Genomic DNA, 26,375 nt, shown 5'->3' on the forward strand with positions numbered 1-26,375 from the left:
AATTACCCGTTAGATGGAGAGCTGGCTGCACATCTCCCTCCTCTGAGAAGGGAAAGTAGAGTGAGAGAGAAGGGGAGGAGGTGTTGCGCAATAACAGTACACATCTGCTCAAGAAAACTCTTATGGAGGACGAACTTCCTCAGGACACTTGTTGTGCATGGGAACCCTCCCCTGAGTTCTCATCATCTTTTATTGTGAGCACTTTAAAGCTTTGAGACCAGCTGTGTTGTAACACAGCTGGTCAGGATGTATCCTGGCATCACATCTGCTGTCTGACTGACAAGACGGTTTAGAGGAGAATTGACATTTTTGAGGAGAGATGCAAGAATAAAGCCTTATTTACTGAAAATCTCAGTCCTCCTCCTCCTCCTGTTAAATGTCTTCCCAACACAATAATGATATCAATCCAGTGGCTCAAGAATCTGCTTTGTTCCATTCAGTGGAATGCCCACAGTAGATGGCCGCAGGAGGACAATATGACCACATTTTTCTCACCTTCTTACTCTTCAACTTGTTATTTCAACTTTTAACTTTTTCTGTTCTCTCAGTTATTTTTTCCTAAATAGAAGCTGCAACTAAGGTCTGGGCATTCCGTTTGGCTTCCTGTAGGAGAGCATCAACTCAGAGAATGCTGCCAACAACTACTGCTATTAACTTTTTACTTTTCATGAACAAGCTCCTCTCAGTTCATCCGTTTCTTTTTTGTGTCTCTGCTCTGTCTTCTCAACCCCCCCGTCAGTTGTGGCAGATGGCTGCTTGTACTGAGCCACGCTCTGGTTCTGTTGGAGGTTTCTTCCTGTTGAAGGGGAGTTTTTCCTCTCCACTGTTGCTACATGCATGTTCAGTTTAAGGGATTGCTGTAAAGTGAATGACACAGCACAAACAATTGTTGGTCCTGGAAGACTGACTGCTGCAAGGCAATGACTCCAAGCAATCTTAGAAACTTTTTAAACTGATTAGAATAAGAAAACTAATCTGAATAATAAACTGAGCTTAATGATAATAACTTTGATAACTGGGATCAGTTGGAAAGTGATCTATTGAATTTCAATTATTTCTTTTTTATAAATTGCTTGGAGACAACATTTATAAGTTGGTGTTTTATAAATAAACTGAATTGAATTGTATTGTTACTAACTTGCCTTTTACATACAAATGCAATTTTTAGCCAGTTGGAGAAAGTGTTACAGTGGATACAGATGACCTTGCCCAAAACGCTGAAGGCCACAGAGTGATAAAATCACAGATTATAAGCAGAGGGAAGAAGAAAATATGATATTAGTATCAGAAGATTTTCTGATATTGTGCAGCCTCATGCATGCAAGGAAAGAATATGTTAACTTACAGAAGCTGAGAGAGAAATATAGACACCCTTCTGTCAAATTTTAATCGGAGTTTGATGGATTAATTGATATTAATTGATATCAACCCCCGCCCCCCCCACATCCGGTAACCTGATACCCCCTCCCCCAAAACATATGTCATATATATCATATGATGGGAACTTTGTGACCTCATGACCTCCCTGGCACCCTTCTGTCAAATTTTAATCGGAGTTTGATGTGAATAAATAAATATAAATTAATAAATAAATATACTATATTCTAAACCATGTTGAATTAGATTAGGAATATTGTAATGAATGGTTTTAAACAGATTATATTCATGATACACTGTGCTGGAATTAATTGTCTCTAACTCTTGTCCCATAAGAGACAGAGGTTGACAGAGGAAGCAGAGAGGAGGGGGGGAGAGTCTTGCTGTGTGTGTGTGTGTGTGTGTGTGTGTGTGTGTGTGTGTGTGTGTGTGTGTGTGTGTGTGTGTGTGTGTGTGTATCTGATCTCTGAGCCAGCATACAGCTTGCTGTGTGTGTGTGTGTGTGTGTGTGTGTGTGTGTGTGTGTGTGTGTGTGCGTGCGTGCGTGTGTGTACGATGAAACCTACCTCGTAGTATTTCAAAGAATGATATAACCTACAGCTAGGTAAGAGAGGGGGACCTCTGACCCCACAGCCGGTGATGCCCACCTCTGGATACATTAGGCAATCCTTCTGAAGGAAAATTAGCAGATTCATGCCACATGGTCCTCTTTAAAAGGAATGTATCATATTTATCAGCCAACATACGGTGAAATCTACCTCATTCTATTTCACAGAATATGATATATCCTATTAGCTAGGTAAGAATTTATGCCACATGGTCATCTTTAAAAGGAATGTATCATATGTCTCAACCAACATACGGTGAAATCTACCTCATCCTTTTCCGCAGAATATGATATATCCTATAGCTAGGTAAGAGAGGCTGACCTCTGACACCACAGCCGGTGATGCCCACCTCAGGATACATTAAGCAATCCTTCTGAAGGAAAATTTGCAGATTCATGCCACATGGTCCTCTTTAAAAAGATTGTATCATATCTCCCAGCCAACATACAGTGAAATCTACCTCATCCTCTTCCGCAGAATAATATATCCTATAACTAGGTAAGAGAGGCTGACCTCTGACACTTCAGCTGGCATTGCCTGCCTCAGGCAATCCTTCTGAAGGAAAAAATCAACAGTTTCGCTGCCGCACGGTCCTATAAAGGATGCATCATCTCGGCAAGACCACAACAGCACAGATCTTCTCTCATCTGCTCTGCGGTACAACAGGAGTTGTAAGCTTTTACATTTTGCTTTATCTTTAAACCAGCATTATTCTGAATGTTGTTGAACCAACAGTGATCTTCTCAGTGCTTCATGCTTTCTCTAAAATAGTAAAGGTTGGTTTAAATACATTTGAAACTTATAGATTTTTTTTTTCTGTAACACTTGCTAGTGTGATACATTTCAGTAAAAGTTCCTCGAATATGTGACAGGGACTAAACAGGCCCATGTTAGGCTACTAATATTTATCTTTCAGTTTTCCCCAAATGTTTAAAGTTTTTTACAGTGCACAACCACACTCCAAGAGTTGCTCCAACATGGTAAATTGTTTTGTTACCTTTAAAATTATCTACAGCTTTTGTCTCTGACTTATACGCAGTTTGTTTTTTTGGCCCTAATGATTTTTTTCCCCTCCATCCGTTATCTTACATGCTTAAGTGTGTTCACCAACAAAATATAGTACACCCGTAGTTGTTAAGGTTCCAATACTAAGAACTTATAAATGATCAATATGAACCATCAGTCTGTATTAAAATATTTAGTACAATTTGTATTTTTTATTTAGATTTGATGTTTTGATGTGAGCATTTGGATTTCTATCGATTTATTGAATGATGCTCTGTGTAAATATTTATCAAACTAAATGGTCATTCAGGTTTTATATAGTTTTTTTTCTCTTCATTCATTGCATGTTGCAGAAATTCAAATATATGCTGGCTATCGACCAACAATTCAATCAGTGAATCTTTGCTTTTTTTTTTTATCAAGTAGCCCCTCTCACGGAGACTTAAATCTTCTGACACCGGGCCCGGCTTATAATTACATTAGCCAAGTTAGCTGTTGGTACACTTACCTAAAGAATAAATCATGCTCGCTACACAACCAGGCTCCAAAAGTTGGTCACAACATGGTAAATCGTTTGGTTACCTTTAAAATTATCTACAACTTTTTTTCTTAATCCTAATGATTCTATGTGTTCAATAATGTTCACTAACAGACAGTACACCTCTTGTAATTGATAAGCTTATAAATGATCAATGTCAGTATGCGTTCAAGAAGATCACATCAGTCAGATTAAGTAAAATATCATGATACTCAAAGGAATCAAAATTATAGTTCACAAAATTATAGTTTCAGGGAGCCTAGACTGTATGAAAGGAATGATTGAAATATACTATGAAAATATTCAATTTGCAGAATCCTGATAATAAAACTTCAATTGTGAACTGAATGATTAGATTGCAATTAGACACAAAAGAATCAACTGTTAATTAGTAATCATAGTATGGAAATGACTAGCAAGATCTGAACAAACAAGAAACTTGACTACCTCAAGAGATTTCACTCGTAATGAACCGTCTGACTTTCTTTAGCCGACTAAATTTAATCTTACCAAATTTTTGCCAATGAGTAAACAGGTACTTAGTTTGAAGCGGGTCAGATGCCTCCAGCCGTCTGCTAAAGCTAGACTCCGGCCTTCCTCACTGTAAAATAAAACATTCTGCTTAATAAAAGAGTTCAAGTGAACATCACTTAATTCTCATCAACTTGTTGTTTGTACTCATCTTAAACAAGCGGCAGGAACTCTTGGATTTAAAAAAGAAAAAATAAGATGCTTTACAAGTTTATCTATTTAAGTTGAGTCTGCAACAACTAGAATAAAATAAAAAGTGAACTATTTGAAAGTAGCAAGGATTTTGGGTGGTAAATGATGAGTTTAAGAATATTGTTTGTCAAAATCACACAATGTAACTACACTTGTCTTTTACATGTTGCAGTAATTGAATCTTTTGAGGCAATTGGTTTGCATACATTTAAGTAACTACAACCTATTTTCCTGCTCCACATACTTGGCTAGCAATGTTCCAGTTAGCTTCCCAGCCTGAACTTCTGGATAATCTCTTGATTCAGTCAAATCTTCTATCCTGTATCTCCTGTACTCTGATATTCTATAGAATTCATTCTGTGAAAGCTTTGCTTGCTGGTCTTCTTCATGCTATGAATGCAGTATCTGGTTTCTCTTACTTTAAACCGCCCAACTTGCACCTGATTGGCATGTTAGCCTTTCGATTCCCTCCCAGTGAGGCGGTGCTTCACAAAGCAAGCTGTTTCTCAAACTGTTGATCTGATCTCCCTCAGAAGATGAAAAGACATGGTGACTGAGTTTTAGACACTAGTTGACAGCTCATGCAGCTTTTTACTAAATGGCAGTCCTAAAAGTATATATCTATAAATAAAAAAGTATATGTCATATAAATAATTATAAAAGTATCAATAAATTGAATTAAAAATAATTTTTTTATATTTTCCAACTCCATTGAAATGTGTCCCTAGTTTTTGTCAACACTGTCAGACATGAAAAGAATGAAAAAAAAAAATCAGGCATTATTGAGGGGCACCCGAACTTCTGAGGACCCCATGACCACTTCCTTTCTCTTCCTTTGCTAAGAGGGCTAGTTAGCTCCGGTTAGCTTATGCTATTCTTTAGTTTTTTCTACTTTTTATTCCTAAGTTTTTTGTCACAACCATGATGTGTCAACACCATAACTGGCAATTTACAAAACTTTGATGAAATTTTGTGAAATAAAAGTTTAATTTTGGTTTACTGTAAAAATTTCATGGTCCTTCAGAATAAGATCATATAAATTGAGATAGTTTGACATTCCGTCAACTCTGTCAGATGTCAACTCCATCAGTTTTTGTGACTCTTTCAGTGAAATTGTTGTCAAATCTCACTTAAATGTGCAATTAATTTATTTTAATGTATTTTACATAAATTGCATTACATCACATGTACCAAGTTTTTCATTTTATTCACTAGTTTGTCACCACCTACAGTTCTGTGTCAACTCCGACAGACGTACTTTTTGTTGTTTTTTTGTTTTAAATCATATTTATTTTGTTTCTTGAGAAGCATTTGTCGGTAAAATGAGTAAAATATCACTAATAGGGTCATTAAAAATTATTTTATATTTATTTTTGTCAGATGGTGATGACAACGTTCTAGGTCAGGTCGATTAAAAATGTATTTTTTTTTTATGTTGCAAGTGGGAGCCTGCACCTTAGCATCTTTACATTTCCAAAACATCATTTGTCATTTTTGCATATAAGGTTGAGAAATGAAAAAAAGGGAAAATTAAAACCCATTTTGTCCTTATTCTCAAGAATCACTGACATGAAACCTAAAGATAAAATGTACACTTGTTGTGACTTATAAAGCAACAATTTTACCGGTTGTACTCTGTGTTTTTCTTTCTTGTTAAAACTCTGACATGTTAAACAAAAGTTGGAGGATGGTTGTGTTGAGGATTGGTTCAGCACGAGGGGTTCTGATTGTGTCTTAATGTGACTTTTACTACGAGACTTTATGGAACTCCAGTTGTGTCCAGTAATAAAGAAACAAAAAAAAAAGAAGGCAGCAAATGTACATGTTGGTTCCACAGGGTTCCCCTGAAAATATAGATCAAATCAGACATTACAGGGTAAAAGTAATCTGAACAGGGGGAAGCATATAAACAAGTTAAGTCAATAACAAGTCAATGACATGATGCAATCTGCATTTTTAACTCAGATAACTTTTTTTTTTTTACTGACTTAATACATTTTAATTTCTGTACTGTTAAGTACAATGGAAATGACTTTTTTGTAAATTGTCTCGAGATTACCTATTGTAAATTAGTGTTATATAAATCAACTGAATTGTATTAAGAAAGGTTACAATTTGTCCAACGGACTGGGCTGTTGGTATGGACATACCATAGCCTGGTATCTGAGCAGGTACTGGTCACCCCTTGCGATAATAAGAAGCTGTTGTCACTGCACTATTATCTAAGGAATAAAAGTTCTTCAAATAAAAGTACCACAATGACAACTCAGTTTCCTGCCATTGATTCAATTGCAAAACTTATAGCAAACACTGATGTTGCTCTCTGCCACTATCGCACTACATGATCTCAATGTCCAGCTTGACCGATAGAGTTTCTCAATTTTGCACAGGTTGATACTTTCTTCAAGCAGGACTTGGAGAAAACTATAACAATAAAGTACCAAGTTGATAACAGCACTACTACAGCCTTGCTTAACTCCTCTCCAATTACCCCAACACTTGGCTGTGTCACTCTGTACCTTAAAGCACCACCCACTTTAGCTGATTTTTTTATTTTTTCACATTTTAATTTTCCTGAGCCAGATTCAGGAGCAAGAATGTTTTCACAAGCTTTTTTCTCATGACTTTATGCTGATTCTTATGCTTGTTTTTAGACTTTATGTACTGAGAATTATGTTGAACAGGATATCATGACTAGTGTCTTAGAAAATTGCTTTGTAAGTCAAACTTAACATCACGGTTTCTGATAAGTTGATATCAATTAATATCAATTAATATAAATTAATCCATTAAATTCCGATTAAAATTTGACAGAAGGGTGTCTATATATCTCTCTAAGCTGCATTCTGGGCGCCAACAGCCAATTCCTCAGCGTCGCATCGTGAAACTCCGTTTGACCCATAAGAAATAAACTGCAAAAAACCCAGCAATAAATAAAAACAACAAGCTCATTGAATATTTTTTAGGTTACTGTTAGGATGCGAAGTTCACAAGCATTGAAACCTTCAAGTGACATTGACTTTACAGTACTAAGAATCTCAGCTGTTGGTTCATCTTCAAATAAGAATAATTAGAAAACTATTTTTGACATCTCTAGGAAACATTGAGGTATCACATTCCAAAGATTCTCAGATATTATTTTATTAAACCAATCTGGGAATGACTCTGATGCATGAGCCAATCAATTACCTTCTGTTTTCCACGCATGAGCGGAGCCCTAAGCAGCTGAGGGGAGGGAGCAGTCTATTTATAAAAGCCCAGACCGCAGCAGATCTGAAGCGAAGCTGCAGCCTTGCCGACTCTGTCTGGATCCGCAGGTCTGCAGCGAGAGCAGCCCGGAGAACACATCCAGATGCCTCCCCGCTTCCTGCCCTCCTGTTCTCCCCAGCAGACGCACAGCCGCGGCTCCCTGCCTCCGCGCTAGCAGAGGCTGCATGCATGGCAGCATCCCTGCAGCAGAGAGGAGGGGAGAGGCCAGTCCGACCTGAGTGACAGGTAAGCAGCTCCGTCTCTGTCCTTATAAACTGCTTCATCAAGTCATTAACCTTCAGAGTCTGGGCCGAGTATCACCGCGGTATCACCGGCTCATAGCCCCTGGGGTCGAGTGAACCGGGCGGGGTGATGATGCGGTGAAAAGGTGGTGGTGTACGGCTGGAAGGACCTGGGACTTTTTACGGATGCCTAAAAGCCCGCTAGAGCGATCGCAGCCCGGGGTTCGCCGCTGTGCAACTTGTGCTTATTTTACTACCAAAGTCGTTACAGGACAGACTGACCTGACTGGTAGATTCGGCTTTGTTTATATCATCTCACTCAGGGCAAATATCATGTTACAATTATTTGCTTCTGGCTGATGTAATGTTAACGGTTGTTCGAAGAACCTCATAACAAGAACTCATTGTTGTCAGAGAAATGAACACGTGTTTTACAGAACAGTTTGTTTCCAACAGAAGAACAGGCATCAGCTGACAGCAAACCTGCCAAATGGAAGCTAATCAGGCATTAGATTATTACTAAATCATCATTTTTAATCAAGTTAACTGGAGGGTCTGAAATTAATCACATTTTAATCAAAAATTAAAATAGGCTATTAACAAAATAATCTATATTTTCAATTCAAAAAGCCTATTTGCTGCTAAATTATTGAATAAATAGACATATGAGCTCCAGAACAAAAATATTTGTTGTTTTTAATTTGTTATTTTTCAGCCATCAGATTGATGCAAAGTGCTATTCAGGATACAGGTGTTTCTTGGAGGCCCTGATCATCCCTGGAACCTCTTCAGAAATGTGAACTGTGGACGCTGACATGTTTAACATTCAGATGATATTTTAGGCTTGATAGCTTCGTTGAAAGGTTAACTTCTTTTAGCACAACTTGATTACAACAATAGTCTTTTCCAGCACTACATCAGGTTGTTTTTCAAAGCAAAAGTGAACTCGCAGTGGGCCAAGAGAAGAAGCTTGCTCATCCCTTCACTCCCGTTACAGGATGTTGTTTGTGTGTCAGATTTGCAGGCCTGCCATAAACACAAAAATACAAAGGTTCCAACTGGAACTATTGTATGTATTAAGAGAAATGTGATTGATAGCAATAAAAATGTTTGATGTAATAATTATTATACATCAAAGTCAAGGTTTAGCAACAATAATTTTTCTTTTTCTGCACAATGAGAGCAACACCGTGCTTTACATTACATAAAAACAAGAGGAAATGAGTACAAAAATGTTGGGTGAGTGGCAAAGAGAATCCATGACTCAGCAGATCTATGGAACTTCATCAGGAAAAGGAATGTCTCCTTACTCCTGGGATAGGTCCTCCAACTGTCCTGCTAGCTGTACCTCTGACAGATAACAAATAGCTCTTGCTATAAAACCTAACTCTCTCAAATTAAATAATAAATAAATATTAATAAGCAATGACTGCTCTTTCAGACTGACTTGATTGATAGTACGATCTTAAGAGAATCTGATTCTAACTTTGGGTTGGTGTCTTGGACTGAAAGCAGCTTTGTGCTGTGCTCTTTGGTGATTTATTTTAAAGGTGCATTAATCCCAGAACTAAAGCAAAACGCATCAGTATGTAAAAATGAAATTATAAAAACATTGACTAATAAACTGCAGATATACAGTTAAAATGAAAACACATCATCTTAATTACAAAAACTCAACTAAATCCCAAACTAACAGAAAGTGTTTAGTTCCCCTTATAAAACATTGATGGTTGGTGCTGCTATCTGCTCTTCAGGCTATTCCACAGGTCATGGCTGTGATATGAGAACACTGACTCACTGTTGGGTTTGTTATTAAAATGTTTCTTTCAGAAAACCTGATAGATCAGGATGCTTTGTACAGTAAACATAAATCTCATTCCTGTGTAGGACTGAGATAATGGATGACTGTGAAGGTCGTTGGATGCTGTAACCAGCGCAGAGACTTCAAAACATTACAAATATGACCTCTGTTTTCCTTGCTGAATACTGGATTAGCTGCAGAGAGCTGAAACAACTCTAATTTAATCATTTTGTCTTCTTCGTTCAGATTTGCCCTCAGTTGCTGTGAATCTGATCTGTTGGCCATAAAAGTGTATTGCTAAGAGTAGATGTTAAACTCAGTGTTGTTCAGATGACAAAATATGGTGACGTGTGGGTGACCATATTTTTTCAGGGTGGTGTGGGTGGGGGAGGTGGAGCTACAGTGGCAGAGTTCATAGACTAACAGGAGACCCAGACGGTGATCATGAGTAGCATGTAGAGGATGTATTGTATGTGAATGGAAATGGTTATGGAGAAGTACTGCCGATCTGACACTTGTGTTTTATGTAATTTTTGCTTTTATATATTTATTTACGGCTATTGTCCTTTTTGGATGTACTGCAGTTTTTGCCCCTGCTTCCTAGACAAATTCTCCAATGGGAGAATAATAAATTATGTTATTTTATTTGCCTGAAGATGAAATGTTGCCTTGGCGGTCGCCACGAGGCCAGAGCAGCACTGAGCTGTGAGGGCAGGTTGAGGCTGCTTGCAACTTTAATATGTAATTGAAGCTGAACTCTTGTTATTGTAACCAGCCAGTCTGGAGGATACAACCTTCAGTAGGATACACATTCAGCCAGCTAACAGTCAGGTATCTGCCAACATCCAGTGACAGCAGTCAGTGGTTACAGACATTTTCCAGTTGTTACTTTACTTCATCTCTCAAAATAACAACCCAATGCTATAGATATCATTGTTTACTGAAATAATCAAAATGTTACATCATTTTTACAGATATATAAATAAATTTCTGTTTGAATGCATTCTTTTGGATTATGTTACCATTTTTGTTGATTTTTTTTATGAATGTATATGTGCTGTATATGAAACTCATAGGCTCATATCAGGTACCTTGTATTACTTTTGTTGGATATCTATGATTATAAATACTGTTCAAATGTTTGAAAATGATGATTTAACAGTACATCTTTTTAGGAACAGAATGAAGAGAACAAATTAAACCATACATGTATCAGTTCCTAGCGGCCCACCTCCATCCACTGTCGGATGTTTAATTGACACAGAGAATGTCACTTTAACTTCTGAGGTTTTGATTTCCATCAGAAGTTAAAGTTTAGTGTGCATCTGCCATGCTAAAGTGTGACCCAGTCATGGCTGTTGTGAATTTTTTATATGGCTGCTGTTTCGCCTTGCCTAAAGTTGTCTTTCTGCGCGCCGATGCAGAAAGACAACTCTCAATGTCAAATCTCAAAAGAAAAGTCATGAGAAACCTGACCTGATAGCAGGAAACCACTTAGAGTTAGCATTGTTAGCATGGACGTGGCACTGGTGTGTGTACAGAAGTAATGTGAAGCAACTGTGTCAACATGGAGCGCAACCGAGTAAAACCTTTACAATACGTTGGTTTGCACTGAGACACATTTAAAAGCTCAGCATACCGTCACAGCCGGCACTTTGCTCAGGCCTGATACTTTATTGTGGCTCAGTGCAGTGCCTTCAAACCACACAAGGATCCATTTGCATTAGGACATATCCTACAATACAGCTAGCGTTCTGATTGGTGAGCATACGTTTCTGTATTTCCTTTTTATGCCAGAGTTTTAGCCTTTTTATGCTCTTGCAAAGGGAGTGATAGCGATAAAAGCGATACTGCAGGTTCAGAGATCTATGTGCTCTTATGATTTAACTAGTGTGATGATGGAGGTGTACAGTAGTAATCTTACAGGGAGCCAGGTCTGCAAAGGTAAAACACAATTTTCTATTTCTTTACTCTCGAGTTCTATTTTACAAAGCTTTCTCATTTAAAATAATGTTGGAAGCTTTTTTTGTCGGCTTAAAAAAACAAAAAAAATAAAACAGCACTGCTTTGACTGAACGTAACAAAATCTCTTGTGAATACATTTTAGATCTATTTTAGTTCCCTCTTACTGCAGAGTTCTTTAGTTTTAAAACTGATCAACAAATTAGTTTTTCTTCCCATCAAACAAGTAGTTTCAGTTACATGTTTCACTTTCAGGATCTGAAATGGAAAGTATAGAATGGATGTTAACAAGAGATTTACAGTATGTCTGATTCTATCCAAATGGGAAACAATTAAATAAATAAGCCTAACACTCTTTGGTACTGCAGCATGGGACATCTGAGCTGTAAGCAGCCGTCAGGTTGTTGGAAATGTTAAATGGGCTTTAGATAGCAAAATCGGTTTACCGGCTCTGAGATCCGTTTGGGGTTGTGGGCTGCAGGTAGACGTGTAGCTAATGCAACAGTTGAAGCGTAACATCTCTCTGCCATGATCAAACTTTAGCTTAGGAAACTCATGCATGCATTTTAGCGTCATGCTGTGCAACAATAGTTTGCACACTGCTATGAAATGAGCTAGTTGGAAAGGGCCATAACAGGAGCCTTTCTGCCAGAAATGTCCTCCATTTAGCGCCATCTATATTTACAATGAGTCTGACTTTTTCCCCTGTCCTTGTTGGAAAAAAAAAAAAAAAGTATGATGCTGCTATCACCGTGTATCAGTAGGATCGGGCTGTCAGTGTAATAAAAAAAAAAGAGCAAAACATAAATTTAAGTATTTGATGTCTGTGTGGGAGAAGGGAACTGCAATTTTCCTGAAGGAAAATCCTAAAGGGATTAATAAAGTCTCTATCTGTCCATCCATCCATCCATCCATCCATCCATCCATCCATCCATCCATCCATCCATCCATCCATCCATCCATCCATCCATCCATCCATCCATCCATCCATCCATCCATCCATCCATCCATCCATCCATCCGTTTTGAGTGATGCGCTGTCAGCTGTCTTATTTTATTTTTATTTTTACATGCACAAGGTTTTACATGTAAGCTAAAAATGTTTTTTTATGGTCTCATGTTAACAGAGCAGATTTTTGCATGTCTTTGTTTTGTCCCTGGATGTCTTGTGGGAAAACCCCATTATGAACTGTGGCTTTCATTCTACAGAGGTTTTCTGCCTGACATGCCTCTCTCAGATGTGTGGAGTGCATTCTCATAGTTGTCCTTTATTAAAGTAAAGTGGGCTGAAATTCCAAGCAGAAAGTAAGTCCTAAATTTCTAGAGAAATATAAGGCTACAGATTAATCTCCTTGTAAATCTCAATTTCAAGAAATTACCTGCGGGGAATACTATCAAATTTGATGGTGCAAGAATCTATCAATTGAAAAATGACATCAGGTTGGCTACAGCCATTCTTTCGGGACAGACTTGGACTTTGGCCTCATGTTCCTAAATGTTTTTCTAAGCTGAATTGGGTTGAGTTCTTGAATTAGTCTGGCCAGTGTTTTAGGCGTAGGAGCCAGTTTAGGTCAGACCAGGTGCTGGACTTAAAGTGAATGACACGAACAGCCAAACTCCACTGGAAGCTTTTAGAAGACTTTTACAAGCCCTAATGGTCTGATATTCAGGACCGTTTTAATATAAAAGAATGACTGCTTGGAAGTTACTGTATGTATTAAAAATAAACAATGACTCAACATATTTGCACAGCTCTACTGATGACTGTGATCTCGTGTTTTTGACTTGCAGACCATGTGTTCTTAAAGCCAAGTCACTGTATCTCCATTTACTGCATGTCTGCGTTCCTGCTGAGCAACATGCTGCTGCTGTAGAGAGGAGATCCTGTCAAGGTCATGACGGTGACGAGTCATCCCACTGTCTCTGTCGGCAGTGACAAACTGTGACTGGGAATGCGTCACCTTTGCGTCATTTTTCTCTCTGCAGATCACACACCGTGTCATTTTTTTATCAGTTGGTTTGAGCATTTAATTTCTTTTAGTAAAACACAAAAATCCAAAAAGCTTCTCAAATGCTTTGGACCTATCTGATAGACTAGTGTCAGTTGTGAAGCTGGGTGAGTCATTCAGACTAATGCTCAGCAGTTTACTGCTGTTAAAGGCGTTATGGTTGGCAGAAAAATGGGCTGTATAGGATTAGCACAATGGTAAGTGGACTGAACTTATATAGCATTTTTCTTTTCATTTTGACCACTCAAAGCACTTTACACTAGAGTCACATTCACACACACAGATCAGTAGACAATTTGGGTTTAAGTGCCTTGCCCAAGGACACGTCAACATGTGTCAGGAAGCTGAAATTGAACCTACAACCTTGTGATCACAAGGCAACTACTCTACCCACACAGCCACTGTCACCCACGACCAATAATCAATATCATGTGGAAAACTTCCACTGTAGTGATGATTAACACGGCATTTCAAAACGCTTTTTCAGAGGAAAGAATTTAAAAAATAAATATCTACAAGAGACTGGTTGCCTGAGTGTTCAAAGTCTTAAATGAATACCTCACTGAAGCAACTTTGGATTTCAGCCACCAATTAATGATAAACCTTAAAAGAGCCTCAAACTAAAGGTTCCATCCTTTAGTTTTCCTGAAACTAAAGGATGCTAGTTTCCTGCTAGTTCCCTGAAGTGATGTCACAAATATGTTACACTTGTGGGAGGAACTGCCTGATGTTGAAATCAACACTAGACTGAGTTACTGTTGGTGTTAATTTAGAAATCAACACTGGACTGGATTGCTTTTTGTTTAACTCTTTGGAACTCTTTAGAGAGTGATAGGGAAACTAACACTCACTAACACTCATGTTGTTGAATTAACACTGTATTTTTAACATACAACACGTACACTGTTTAGCGTTTCCATGTGAGGCAGGTTGTGTTATCATTGCTGTACAGTCATGGCCAAAAGTTTTGAGAATGATTCAAATGTTAATTTTTACAAAGTCTACTGCTTCAGTTTTTATAATGGCAATTTGCATATACTCCAGAATGTTATAAAAAGTGATCAGCTTAACAGCAATTAATAGCAAAGTCAATATTTGGATGAAAATGAACTTTATCCCCCAAAACACATTTCAACTTCATTGCAGCCCTGCCTTAAAAGGACCAGCTAACATCGTTTCAGTGATTGCTCCATTAACACAGGTGTAGGTGTTGATGAGGACAGGGCTGGAGATCAATCTGTCATGATTAAGTAAGAATGACACCACTGGACACTTTAAAAAGAGGCTGCTGCTTGGCATCATTGTTTCTCTTCTATGAACCATGGTTACTGTATCTCTAAAGAAACACATGCAGTCATTATTGCACTGCACAAAAATGGCCTAACAGGGAAGAGTATCGCAGCTAGAAAGATTGCACCTCAGTCAACAATCTATCGCATCATCAAGAACTTCAAGGAGAGAGGTTCCATTGTTGCCAAAAAGGCTCCAGGGCGCCCAAGAAAGACCAGCAAGCTCCAGCACCGTCTCTTAAAAGTGTTTCAGCTGTGGAATCGGGCTACCAGCAGTGCAGAGCTTGCTCTGGAATGGCAGCAGGCAGGTGTGAGTGCATCTGCACGCGCTGTGAGGCGGAGACTCTTGGAGCAAGGCCTGGTCTCAAGGAGGGCAGCAAAGAAGCCACTTCTCTCCAGGAAAAACATCAGGGACAGACTGATATTCTGCAAAAGGTACAGGGAGTGGAATGCTGAGGACTGGGGTTAAGTCATTTTCTCTGATGAATCCCCTTTCCGATTGTTTGGGACATCTGGAAAACAGCTTGTTGGGAGAAGACGAGGTGAGCGCTACCACCAGTCTTGTCTCATGCCAACTGTAAAGCATCCTGAAACCATTCATGTGTGGGGTTGCTTCTCAGTCGAGGGAGTCGGCTCTCTCACAGTCTTGCCTAAAAACACAGCCATGAATAAAGAATGGTACCAGAATGTCCTCCGAGAACAACTTCTCCCAACCGTCCATGAGCAGTTTGGTGATTAATAATGCCTTTTCCAGCATGTAGGAGCACCTTGCCATAAAGCCAAGATGAGAACTAACAGGCTCAGGGAACAAAACATAGAGATTTTGGGTCCATGGCCTTGAAACTCCCTAGATCTTAATCCCATTGAAAACTTGTGGTCAATCATCAAGAGATGGGTGGACAAACAAAAACCTAGGAATTCTCTTATACTGTAGAAACCCAACAAGACAGCTTCCTGTTGTCAGTGCTTTATAGCTCAAATGTTCAGTGACATTTTAGTTTTACCTGATGTTTTTTCCATCCACTAGTAGATGGAAATGAAGCATAAATCGCCATATAAATGTTTATTTAATCAACTCAAATTGGAGCTGGACTCTTTTATGATTTCTGGCATTTTTACATATTTTACAGACTTTTTTGTGGACCTTATGAATTTTTACAAACAAATTTTAGACCAGACAGTTTTCCTTGGTTTAATATTAGGACTATGTTAGGACTATGAAACTTATGCCTCATAAGAAATAAAGTCAGTGTGTAGCTTCTACTGCAATCTACTGCATTCCAAAGTCAATAAAAATAATTGTGAACTAGGAATTTGATTTATCTTCAATATGAAGCTAAACCAAATGCTAACGTTAGCATCGTCAGCAACTAAGAGGTTATTAGTTGCGGTGCCTCAGTGAGCGGTATGTAATCGAGTGTTTCAATTGTTGAAGATCACATAGAAAAAACATTTCCCAATAAAACTCAGTAAGCTGTAGCAATAACAACAGGGGAAGATTGTGACAGGAAAAATATTAAGTCAGTCCTGGCAAAGAGAGTCTAGTGAGTGAAGTTACACAAGCAAAATGGAGGGAAGGTGAAGGTCTGACAGCCTGAGAAAACGCTGACATACAGTAGGCTGGAAGAGGATAAATGTCACTATTCTATGAAACTGTTTTGGTAAATAAATTATGAAATACTTTGACTATATTTCTGCAGAAATATAAACAAGCTAACTTGTTTTTTTGTTCACATGTCACTTCCATGAAATTGTTCCCACACCCTTGCATTAGAAAAGTATCCCAAAAAATCAACAGTGAATAGATCAAATACATCTCTCTCTCTCTCTCTCTCTCTCTCTCTCTCTCTCTCTCTCTCTCTCTCTCTCTCTCTCTCTCTCTCTCTCTCTCTCTTTCTCTCTTTCTTTGTATTTGGGACGTTTCTCTGTGAATAAAGCCAACCTGGAGTGAGGTCAGATGTGTTTCTGTGTTGGCTGTATGGATGGACAGGCAGCTTGTCCAAGCTAGCCTGCAGCTAACTGCAGGTAAGAGTCACAAAATAAAAACAGGAGTCAGCGTTTTACTGTCAAAATATGCTCTAAATATCTCCCTAATATTGAATATTGGCACGCATTTTTTTAATGAAGTGACACATTTTCAGCACATCAGTGAGCAAATGGTCATTATGGAACAGACTTCTGGAGGATGTGGAGAGCTGGTTGCTGATGATATGAGCTATCACTGTTCAGCCACCCTGAGGACATTTCAGAAGGAACAAGTGTAGATAAATGACTGTGCGTGTGTGTATGGGGGTTGTTATTAATACTGATAAGAGGCGGAGAGGACAACAACTATAAGCTCTTGCATGTTGACTCCTTTACGTTGTGAGCACCTTTACTCTTCATGTTTATTGTCTACATTTACATATTTAATGATATTTACAGATATCAGGTGTGTGACGCTGTAATAATGTGCCTGTGAGCAGCAAATAATAGTGTGTCTTGGTTTAATCTTATTTCAGGACTGTATGAGTTTTGTTCTGTTTATAAAATACATATTTTCCAATGATGGCTATTATTTTATTTCTTTCCTCTCTATGGTCCTTGTGCCTCCACATGTGGAGGCAGAGAGAAGGTGTGGCTTAGGGGGAGCCCTGGCTGGTGGGGCACACGGCTCCATTTCTGGCTCTGGCTTTTTATCTGATGCAAACAGTTGGACTTTCAGAACCGACCAAATCTCACTGGATTTTCTTCTGTCTTCTTTTTGGCATGTTTTCCAGTGACCATGCTGACGTCCTGCGTGTCCACTGCTGACAGGCTGTGAAACCGGTAAGGCTCGTCTGTTTGTTGGCTTATGCAAAAACATGAGGTTAAGGGATTGAGATTGGGCTACTTCTCTTATATTGGGACTGTGATCCACCTGTAATAATTGCTGTATTTGATCAATAACAGATCTAGTCTGACTGTAAACATAAATTTTGAAATTCTTTCCCCAAGAAAAAACATACCTTATTCTTTATGGAGAAACGTTTTTTTAGAGACAGAGTGAGCTTCTATTAAGCTGTTGTAACAAACTATTACCTCCAGGTAATAGTTTGTAGGATGTCAACTATTTATGTTGTTTAGCTTCTGATATGACTATCTCAATACATATTTTCTATGTAGCCTCAAGTTGTTTTCACAAACAAGTAACATCAGCTCTACATATCACTCCAAGGATCAAAACAAGAGGGTTTATAAATGTTAATGGTTTATCTCAGAATTGGCTATAATTTGGTGTGTGGCTGGGATTTATTAAAATAGGTGTGGCTTATGACAACAAATCTACCTGGATGACTGCAGCTACTTTTGGGACTGAATCTTGGAGATAATTACCAAACTTATACAAATAAGATCAGGTCCTCTGGTTCTATAAAAGGTTATTGAAAGATGAATGTGAATTTGAAATTGAAATAAATCTGGACCAAAACAAGAAAAGTGGAAATAACATCTCACTTCCACCAGGAGAGTTAGCATTTTTATGTTTGAATAGGCCGTATCGTACATGTTGGATCAAGTACATGTACATGTTTTGGATCCTTGGTTAGCCCTATTAGGTAGACTTTAAATGTTATTCCCATTCATATAGTGTGCAAGGTTAATTATATTTTCTTGGAAATACAAATAGCTAAATTATCCCCGACTTGCTTATATAGTTTATGTTTATTTACAGACCAAACTGCTTTACCTTCTAATGTGAAGGTGTGAACATCTAATTGTTTGTATGAACATCAAACATCTTAAGGTAAAAAGTGCAAATATTATGAAATTTCCATTATGACAAATGTCCAGGTCCTAAATTAAAACTTTCTTGAAGTAATTTTAATCTGGAATCAATATTTTGTTTGTTTTGCTTTTCTGGTGGAAGTCTATCAGCATACCACGTCTTCACTTGGTAATATTTGCCACCTCTTTCTTGCAAAATTTCTCCAAATTGCAAGTTGATGTTAAATATATTGAATTGATTCTAATATATTTATATTGGGTGTAAAACAAGAATAAATGTAGAAATTAGCTCAACCAGTGCACAGTGTAGTTGTTCACTGGTTGGCCCCTAAAAATGTCGCCACCTGAATTTAACAGCTTCTCATTTCTGAACCAGCCATGTACCTCAGATCACTGGCATCAAGCAGAGAAAACAACGTAGGAGAAAATGGTTGTGTGTGTGCACTTTAGAGATCCACTGTAGCTTCATTACACACACAGACTGAGTGCTTTCCAGCTGTTCAGCAGCTATAATAGCACTTGTCAGATGAAATGTAGAGAATCTTATTTTTAATTCACATATTGATTCTAATAAAAATAAAAATTGTGTTTCAATCATTTGACCTTTATTCTCAGTTTGTATTCAATGGCCATTTCTACAACGATTAACTTTCATCACTATGTTGTTCTTTTACTGACTGCAGCCATGACAGAGGCTGCCCTGACCTTTGACCTGTGTCTCCCTCTCAGGTTTCAGCCACATTATGACTAAATTAGCAGCTTCTGGGGCGGGGGAACCCCCCCCATCCTACATTATTTTTCTGGTGGTCTTCCTCTTCTTCCTGACGGGTCTGCTGGGCTTCCTTATCTGTCATCTGCTGAAGAAGAGGGGCTACCACTGTAGAACCGGAGACCTGGAGGATGAAGAGGAAAAGCTTGGGGAAGATGAAGATGGTAAGTGGAGAAGACAAATGGAGGAATCAGTTTTTAATTTTGTTGTAATGTTTCCTAAGTGATTTCTTGTGTTGTTAGTCATTCTCTTGGTGTAATCAGCTAATGGTGCAGAGCACATAGCAAAACATACATACAAAACACACACAGAGTGTTTTGGTTTATTCCATTTTATTTGTTTGCTACTGTACTTTGTTTGCTGTCTGTGCTTTCAGAAATGTAGACAAATGAAAATATAGTTTCCATTACAGACCAGCTCCCACTCAGCTCAGACGCTTGTTTCTAAGTTTTCAACAGTTTAATGTTGAAATGTGTTCCTGCTGGTAAATTCTGCTCAGATATATTAAGGGCCTGTTTGCTGAAAACAACTGCAATTAAATAATATTCTGTGTTACACCCTTATTGGAGTGGCACAGTTGGTAGCATTGTTGCCTTGCGACAAGAAGGTTCTAGGTTCAATTCCTGGTCTTGGGTCTTTCTGCATGGAGTTTGCATGTTCTCCCTGTGCATGCGTGGATTCTCTCCAAGTACTCTGGCTTCCTCCCACAGTTCAAAAGCATGACTGTCAGGTTAATTGGTTTCTCTAAATTGACCCTAGGTGTGAGTGTGTGTGTGCATGGTTGTGTGTCCTGTCTGTCTCTTTGTAGCCCTGTGACAGACTGGCAACCTGTCCAGAGTGACCCTGCCTCTCGCCCAGAACGTTAGCTGGAGAGGCACCAGCAACCCCCCCAATCCCACTAAAGGACAAGGGTGTAAAGAAAATGGATGGATGGATACACCTTTATTATGTTTACGGACAATAAACATGCCAAGTTTCCAACTTCAATTTTTCCAGTATCAAACATCTATTTACAATATTCTTAACCACATCAAATTACTTTAGCAATAAATTCTCCCTAATATGAATCATCACCAGCCTAGTCAGTAAGTGTAGCGGGTGACATGTTATGAGAGCAGCGTAATGACATTTTCAATGTTCTGAGCGGTTCTGAATCTGTTTATTTCTCATCTTGTTTTTTTCTTGTTTTTATTTTTTTTCTCCATCTCACTCATAAAACCTCCTGAGTCGTACACAAACACTCAGCATGAAACCTGGCTGTCTTTGAAGAGTCCTCTCAAACACAAACATACATTGCTCTGTTGCTCCTGCACATGTAAGAAAATTTTTTCTACACATGTAAACAAACATATACACTCACCCAAACACATCCGATAGCAGAGAGAGGGCTGCTCAAAAACCTAATCAGTACTTTAAGTTTGAGCGATTTCACTCTCGAGGTGCGCGGGCCCACCCCGATTGGTTACAACCCCTTTGGTTACCTCTTAGGTAGTGCACTCCCACTCGAGATCAAGAACCATCTTGACCAACAGGGACTATCTTTATGGTTGGTGTATGGTGCTTGCGGTGTGCTCCAGGGAGCCACCTTTTGGTTTGTATGTGCTGTGTAAGGTGCGTAGAATATGGCTAGCATATTCCAAAGGATATTTTGCATAGACTGCACTCTCCAAAATAACTCCCTCAGGCAGAAACTGGTTGTATTTTTAGGTGACTGAAAGGATTGTTGTTTTTATTTGTTCATGTCTTGTTTTGCTGTTTTCAGATGAGAACGACGAGAACCAGGACACCGTGGAGCAGATTCTTAAATGCATTATGGAAAATGAAGGTAGCAAAAGTTTGAATGTTGCTAAACTCAATTTATTATTCCGTGATATGATGCTGGTGTTGGGTGTGTGGGCAACTGTGGCTCTGTGAAAAGAGTAGTCGTCTTGTGATCAGAAGGTTGTAGGTTTGATTCCAGCTTCCTCATGTCGATGTGCCCTTGAGCAAGGCACTTAACCCCAATTGCATATCGGTGTATAAATGTGTGAATGTGACTCTAGTGTAAAGTGCTTTGAGTGGTCAAAAATGATTGGAAAGGTTCAGTCCATTTACCATTTGTTGATTTATTTCAAATGGCTCTTTTCTGATCAGATGTATGTATCCCATTACAGTTTGTGTGATTTTCTCAGAACTTGTCAGAAAAGTTGTTAAAGTCAGTGGATTTGTGATCTTGTCTCCTGCAGCCAACATGGAAGCCTTCAATGAGATGCTGGGAAACCATAACGTCTGCGTGCGCCATGATCCACGGTAAGCTCACACACAAACCCACCACATGGCAGCAGATTTTTTTTTAAATTACGATGAACAAATGTTCAAATTCATTTAATAGTTGTGATAGTTTAAGATCTGCTAATGACACAACAGCACACTAGAGAGCAAATCATGATAATAGAACTGAGGATAAGCTTCAAATACAGTAGAACGGTTAAGTATAGGGGACAGAACTACTTAGCTTTAGAGATAACAAAAATCACAGAAAATCAAATAATTACTGTTTCAACTTCATATTTAAGAGAAAAAAGCTCTGATTTACAGTTACATGTTAGATTGTTAGTTATTTTTATCATAATTAGCCAGATAGCATTGCTACTCGTAAACACAAGGGCGGAGCTATATGTGGGGTTGGGAGGGGTGTGGGGGGGCTGGGGGCCCGGGTCTGGAGGTGCCAGGGAGGGAGGAATGGTTTCAAGTCGCTTAAATGTCTGATTATAAATGGAAAAAGTCCGCCCTCACCTGTTGAGAAAGGTGTATTTAATGTTAAAGTCAACAGTTTCAGTTTTGTTTCTCCCGTCTTCTTGCACTCCGTGTACTCAGTTTTTGAAGACCACACTGATTCTGAAAATTGTGTTCTTCACTCAGTAGCAACTTGAACACCGAAGACATATTGTTAGCATGACCTGCTACAGCTTACATACCAGACCATTCCCAGTCAAGCATTAAATCAGATAATTCTTGTTGCCAGCCGTGTTCTCACTGTATGTTTCTGCCAAGAAATTCACAAAGAAACCATCTTCATCAATTCTTTCAAATTGTCTGGAATACATGAAATAATAAAAAACATAAACTTCTGTAAGGTGTGAAAGGATAGAGTAGATATCTGATTGACCTGGTGATTACGGCACATCCGAAAGGTGAAAACCTAACTAGGTTTTTTCCAAACAACGACCAAGGTTCCAGGTTTGTATAACAAACTGAAGTCTCACAGCATCACTGCTTTTCTTGCCTATCTTTGTACAGATGCATATATTGGATCTTTGTCTTTGCTGTCCATAACAATCTCAGGCATTTGGAGTATTTTAGGCCAAACTCTCATGAAAACAAGTAATTCTGAAATTGCACACCAATAATCTTGCATATTGGCATCCAGGTTGCGTAAGGAGTCTATCGGTGGCATTCCTCCCCATCTCCATACAGTCCACTCAGGGACCGACCTCAACTCCTGCCTGCTCTGCGCCCAGGTCAAAGCGAAGAGGGGCCGCAGACAAAGCAGGACACTCCGCTTCAAACAACGACCTGGAGAGCAGACCGTCTTCTCTGTTGGAAGGTAGAACACAGACTTTGTTTAGCCATTTTGTCAAGTTCAATGCATGACGAGCTGTAAAGTGAAACATTGTTCTCTCTGTCATTATCTCCTCAGATTTCGGGTGACGCACTCTGATAAGAAGCTCCAGGGAAGTCCTAACCTATTGGCTGTTTCAGGGGACCAGCTGGACCAGTCCCAAGATAGTGAGGAGAGAAAGGAGGATGGGTACAATCTGAAGAATATGTTTAAGGAAGTCCAACAGCCTTCAGATGGTGCCAATGGTGTTGCTGCAAATGTGGGGAAAAGGAAGAAGAGTGTGACCATATTTGGGCTGAGGAGGGGCAGTGATCCTTTAGGTTTGAGAGTAAAAGAGATGGTAGGAAGAGACACTGGGGGGATTAGATTTCAGCAGCCACCTGTTGTGATGGAGGAACCTGTCCAGGCAGAGAGTGTAGAGGCTAATCCAGAGCGTGGCACTAAAGCTGCTGCCAAGCTGAATACTGAGCCTGCATCAGCTCAACGTGAAGGTATAGCTTCTATTCTCAAAAAATTCTCCAACTCTAACTCTGGTTCCCAGGAAAGTTCCAGGCTTGGCCTACAAGGAAAGATGGCCGCAGGAACCTCTGCCCCTTCTTCCCTGCCTGTTTCACCTGGGAAATCTGTAGATGTCGACAGTAAGATAGTAAAGATTGAAGATCCTGGACCATTACAGACCTCAACCCCCATTGACACCATACCTGCACCAATTCCAGGTTTCACCTCTGCTATGCCCACTGGTCAGTCCCATTTGAACAAAGACTTTACGACTGCCAGAGTTTCCTCTGACCCATGTTCCAGTCCAGATCCAGAACCAGGTGCCAGCAGAGGCCTTGCTTTGATAAGCTTGGGTTCATCTCCTGCATCTTCCTTCCAAAACAAGACTTTTTCATCTGTCTTGTCATTAAAAACGCCTACCTCATCCCTGGCAGAGTCACCAAGCCCCAAAAGCAGATTGGAGAGCAGCTTAACAGAGGCTACCAAGAGCAAACCATTATCACCACTCGCCCTATGTCCTTCTCCAACTGTAGCCTCACCCCATTCAACCTTAAAGTCAGAATGTTTGACTTCTCTAAGATCTACGACCCATGGAGATTTACATCCAAGTTCACATTCCACGAAGGAACACAAGCTTGAAGGACAGACTGAAGAAAAGATAGAAAAAAAGAGACCTGGAATCCTAAAGACACCCAAACTGTCTCCAGTTGCAGCAGGAGATCCAGCGTCTTTGTCTGAGCAGGTTTTAAAAGACAGACTGGGCAGTTTACCTTTGACGCCCCCCAGCCCGTTGTCCCCATCCTCACTTCAAGGAGGGAGAGTAAGTAGTGTTACAATTGTTAAAGCCAGTCCTGACAGCAAGAGGGAGTTCTCTGTCGTCACTATGGTGGACAAAGAAGAGGCATCCTCATCGGACCAGAGGTTGAAGAGTTCCCAAGATGGATTTAAATCAGAGAGAGAGGAAACAAACCCCACTGTTAGAAAGCAAGAACAGATTTTTATTGGTGAATCTGAGACTCAGAGAAAGGAAACCTCAGGAGTAGAAACCAGATCATATCCAGGTCAAGACAAGGATGACATGATGGAGATGGAAGACATTAGAGACTGCAAGGTGACACAAGTGGAAGGAGCTGAAGGGCCGAGAGGGGACACTGACAAGATGTTGGATAACCAATCACTACAGAACCCAGAAGAAAAGTGCCAAGATGATGAAGAGTCGACTGCATCCAGAAATGACCCAAGCAGAGAGACAAGCGATACCACAAACTGAACTACATTCAAAGACAAGTGATAAGATTAATGACAAAATACTATGATGAGCATTCTTTTATTCATTTAACTTCAGATTATTTTTTTGGAAAAGTGTTTTTCCCTTTCTTGCCATAAGAGTGAAACTGACACCAGACCTTCATATTTATATTAATGTAAAAGTTATGGTTTGTTAATATCAGCTTTGTTCTATCAGTTTACCACTAACCACCATACCACCAATGGGCTAATGGTCTGGTGTTTGGATATGCATGAACAATGCCCCTGGCATTCACCTCCTTACTAACAGTTTAAGAGTTTCACTTAATGCCCTGAAATGTGTCTGAACATTGGAGTGACTGGAGTAACGTTTGTCCACACATGTACTGTATGTCATATTATAACCTCTCCACAGAACTACACCGTTGTCTCCAGGTCTGTTCGGGATTTTGCCTTAGTATCATGCGTAATTCACACATGTTCCAAAGAACCATGAAGAGTGATGTAGTTGGTCTTTCAATACGAGTAAAATTATCCAGTTAGGGAAAATGTTGGGATCCTTTGCTTTAATATCCTGTTGGCAGCTCTTTTCTGTGCTGTCGAATATTTCCTGATAACTTCTTCAGTACAAGTTTCACAAACTTTAGGTCAAGCCTCCAAAGAGTACAGCATTTTTTATTGAAACAGTTTCTGTGTTTCCATTACAAATGTGTGCAAAACTTTGTCGATGTAAATAGACCCCCCACAATTTCGCAATAGTGGTATTTCCACTAGATCAACGTAATTAAAACCACATCTGAATAATCCTGTTCATGTGATAATGTTATCATCCTCCTACCACTTTCTGTGGATTAGAAGACAATGGACTTTTGCAGTGTTACCATTGGACCGAGGGCTGTGAAAACAGACAACAAAAAAAATTATTCTCTATTATTCCACTGAGTTTTTTTAATTGGTATCCTTTAAAGAAATTTTGTTATTCCAATTTGCACAATTTTATTTTCAATGGAAACACAGCTACTGACAGCAGAGGTCTTAAGCGAAGTCCCAAGTAAAGACATTCAGGTGCAAAGTCAAGATCAAGAGTTAAGTTCATGTTCTAAGTTCTTAGTTTTTCCATTCTTACCAAGTCATTTTACCAAATATGTCATTCAGGTTCAGAGTAATAACACTTGACTTAAACTACAACTACCTAAAAAAGGTAGATTTATTTGCCAAAGTGAGCAAATTTAAACAAATGAGTTAAAAATGGAAATGTATTTACTTTAAGGCTGATGTTACTCCAGAGTGTCAGCATGCACATGCATGTTTAATGTATAAATTAAATAAAAACTAAATGCAACAAAAGATGTCTCCCAAAATATAGTTTTAGTTACTCATCTAATTTGTGAAGTAATAATTTGTGTATTGTTTGCATGTATGAGGATGAAAACTGAGAGGAAGGAAGAAACCCAACACTTACATAAAGTCAAAGACCTTAACAGAAATCCTGTTGAATGAATCAAACAAAGTGCAGTTAATATCTGTTTATGTCTGTCTTTAGATTGTCCATTATATATTGCACTAAATACGGTTTGGAGAGTTTTCTTCTCTTTACTCTGAGCTGGAGACTATATATGTATGTGTGTAATAGTGGAAAATAATTTTCTGTTTCCATATTTAAAAACTTTGTTCTCAGTTCTGAATAAGAAATGTAAAAAATTTAAGGTACAC

At 39.0% G+C, this 26,375-nt stretch overlaps 1 protein-coding gene across 2 annotated transcripts; it reads left to right on the forward strand.

The window, feature by feature from the left end:
- Positions 1-7,471: 7,471 nt before the first annotated feature.
- On the forward strand, positions 7,472-26,009 carry rell2 (RELT like 2). 2 transcript variants are annotated; one of them, XM_008419743.3, is made up of 8 exons: positions 7,472-7,746; positions 16,740-16,827; positions 17,562-17,610; positions 19,276-19,479; positions 21,078-21,140; positions 21,541-21,604; positions 22,725-22,901; positions 22,995-26,009. In XM_008419743.3, exons 4-8 carry the CDS (start codon positions 19,290-19,292, stop codon positions 24,682-24,684), a joined length of 2,184 nt encoding a protein of 727 aa, XP_008417965.2. In that variant the 5' UTR covers positions 7,472-7,746; positions 16,740-16,827; positions 17,562-17,610; positions 19,276-19,289; the 3' UTR covers positions 24,685-26,009. The 2 variants fall into 2 exon arrangements, with proteins under 2 accessions (XP_008417965.2, XP_008417964.2); XM_008419742.3 differs by lacking the exon at positions 16,740-16,827.
- The last annotated feature ends 366 nt before the right edge of the window (positions 26,010-26,375 follow it).

Source organism: Poecilia reticulata, chromosome 10 (assembly GCF_904066995.2).
Source record: "Poecilia reticulata chromosome 10, P_reticulata-male-v2, whole genome shotgun sequence".
Lineage (NCBI taxonomy): Eukaryota > Metazoa > Chordata > Actinopteri > Cyprinodontiformes > Poeciliidae > Poecilia > Poecilia reticulata.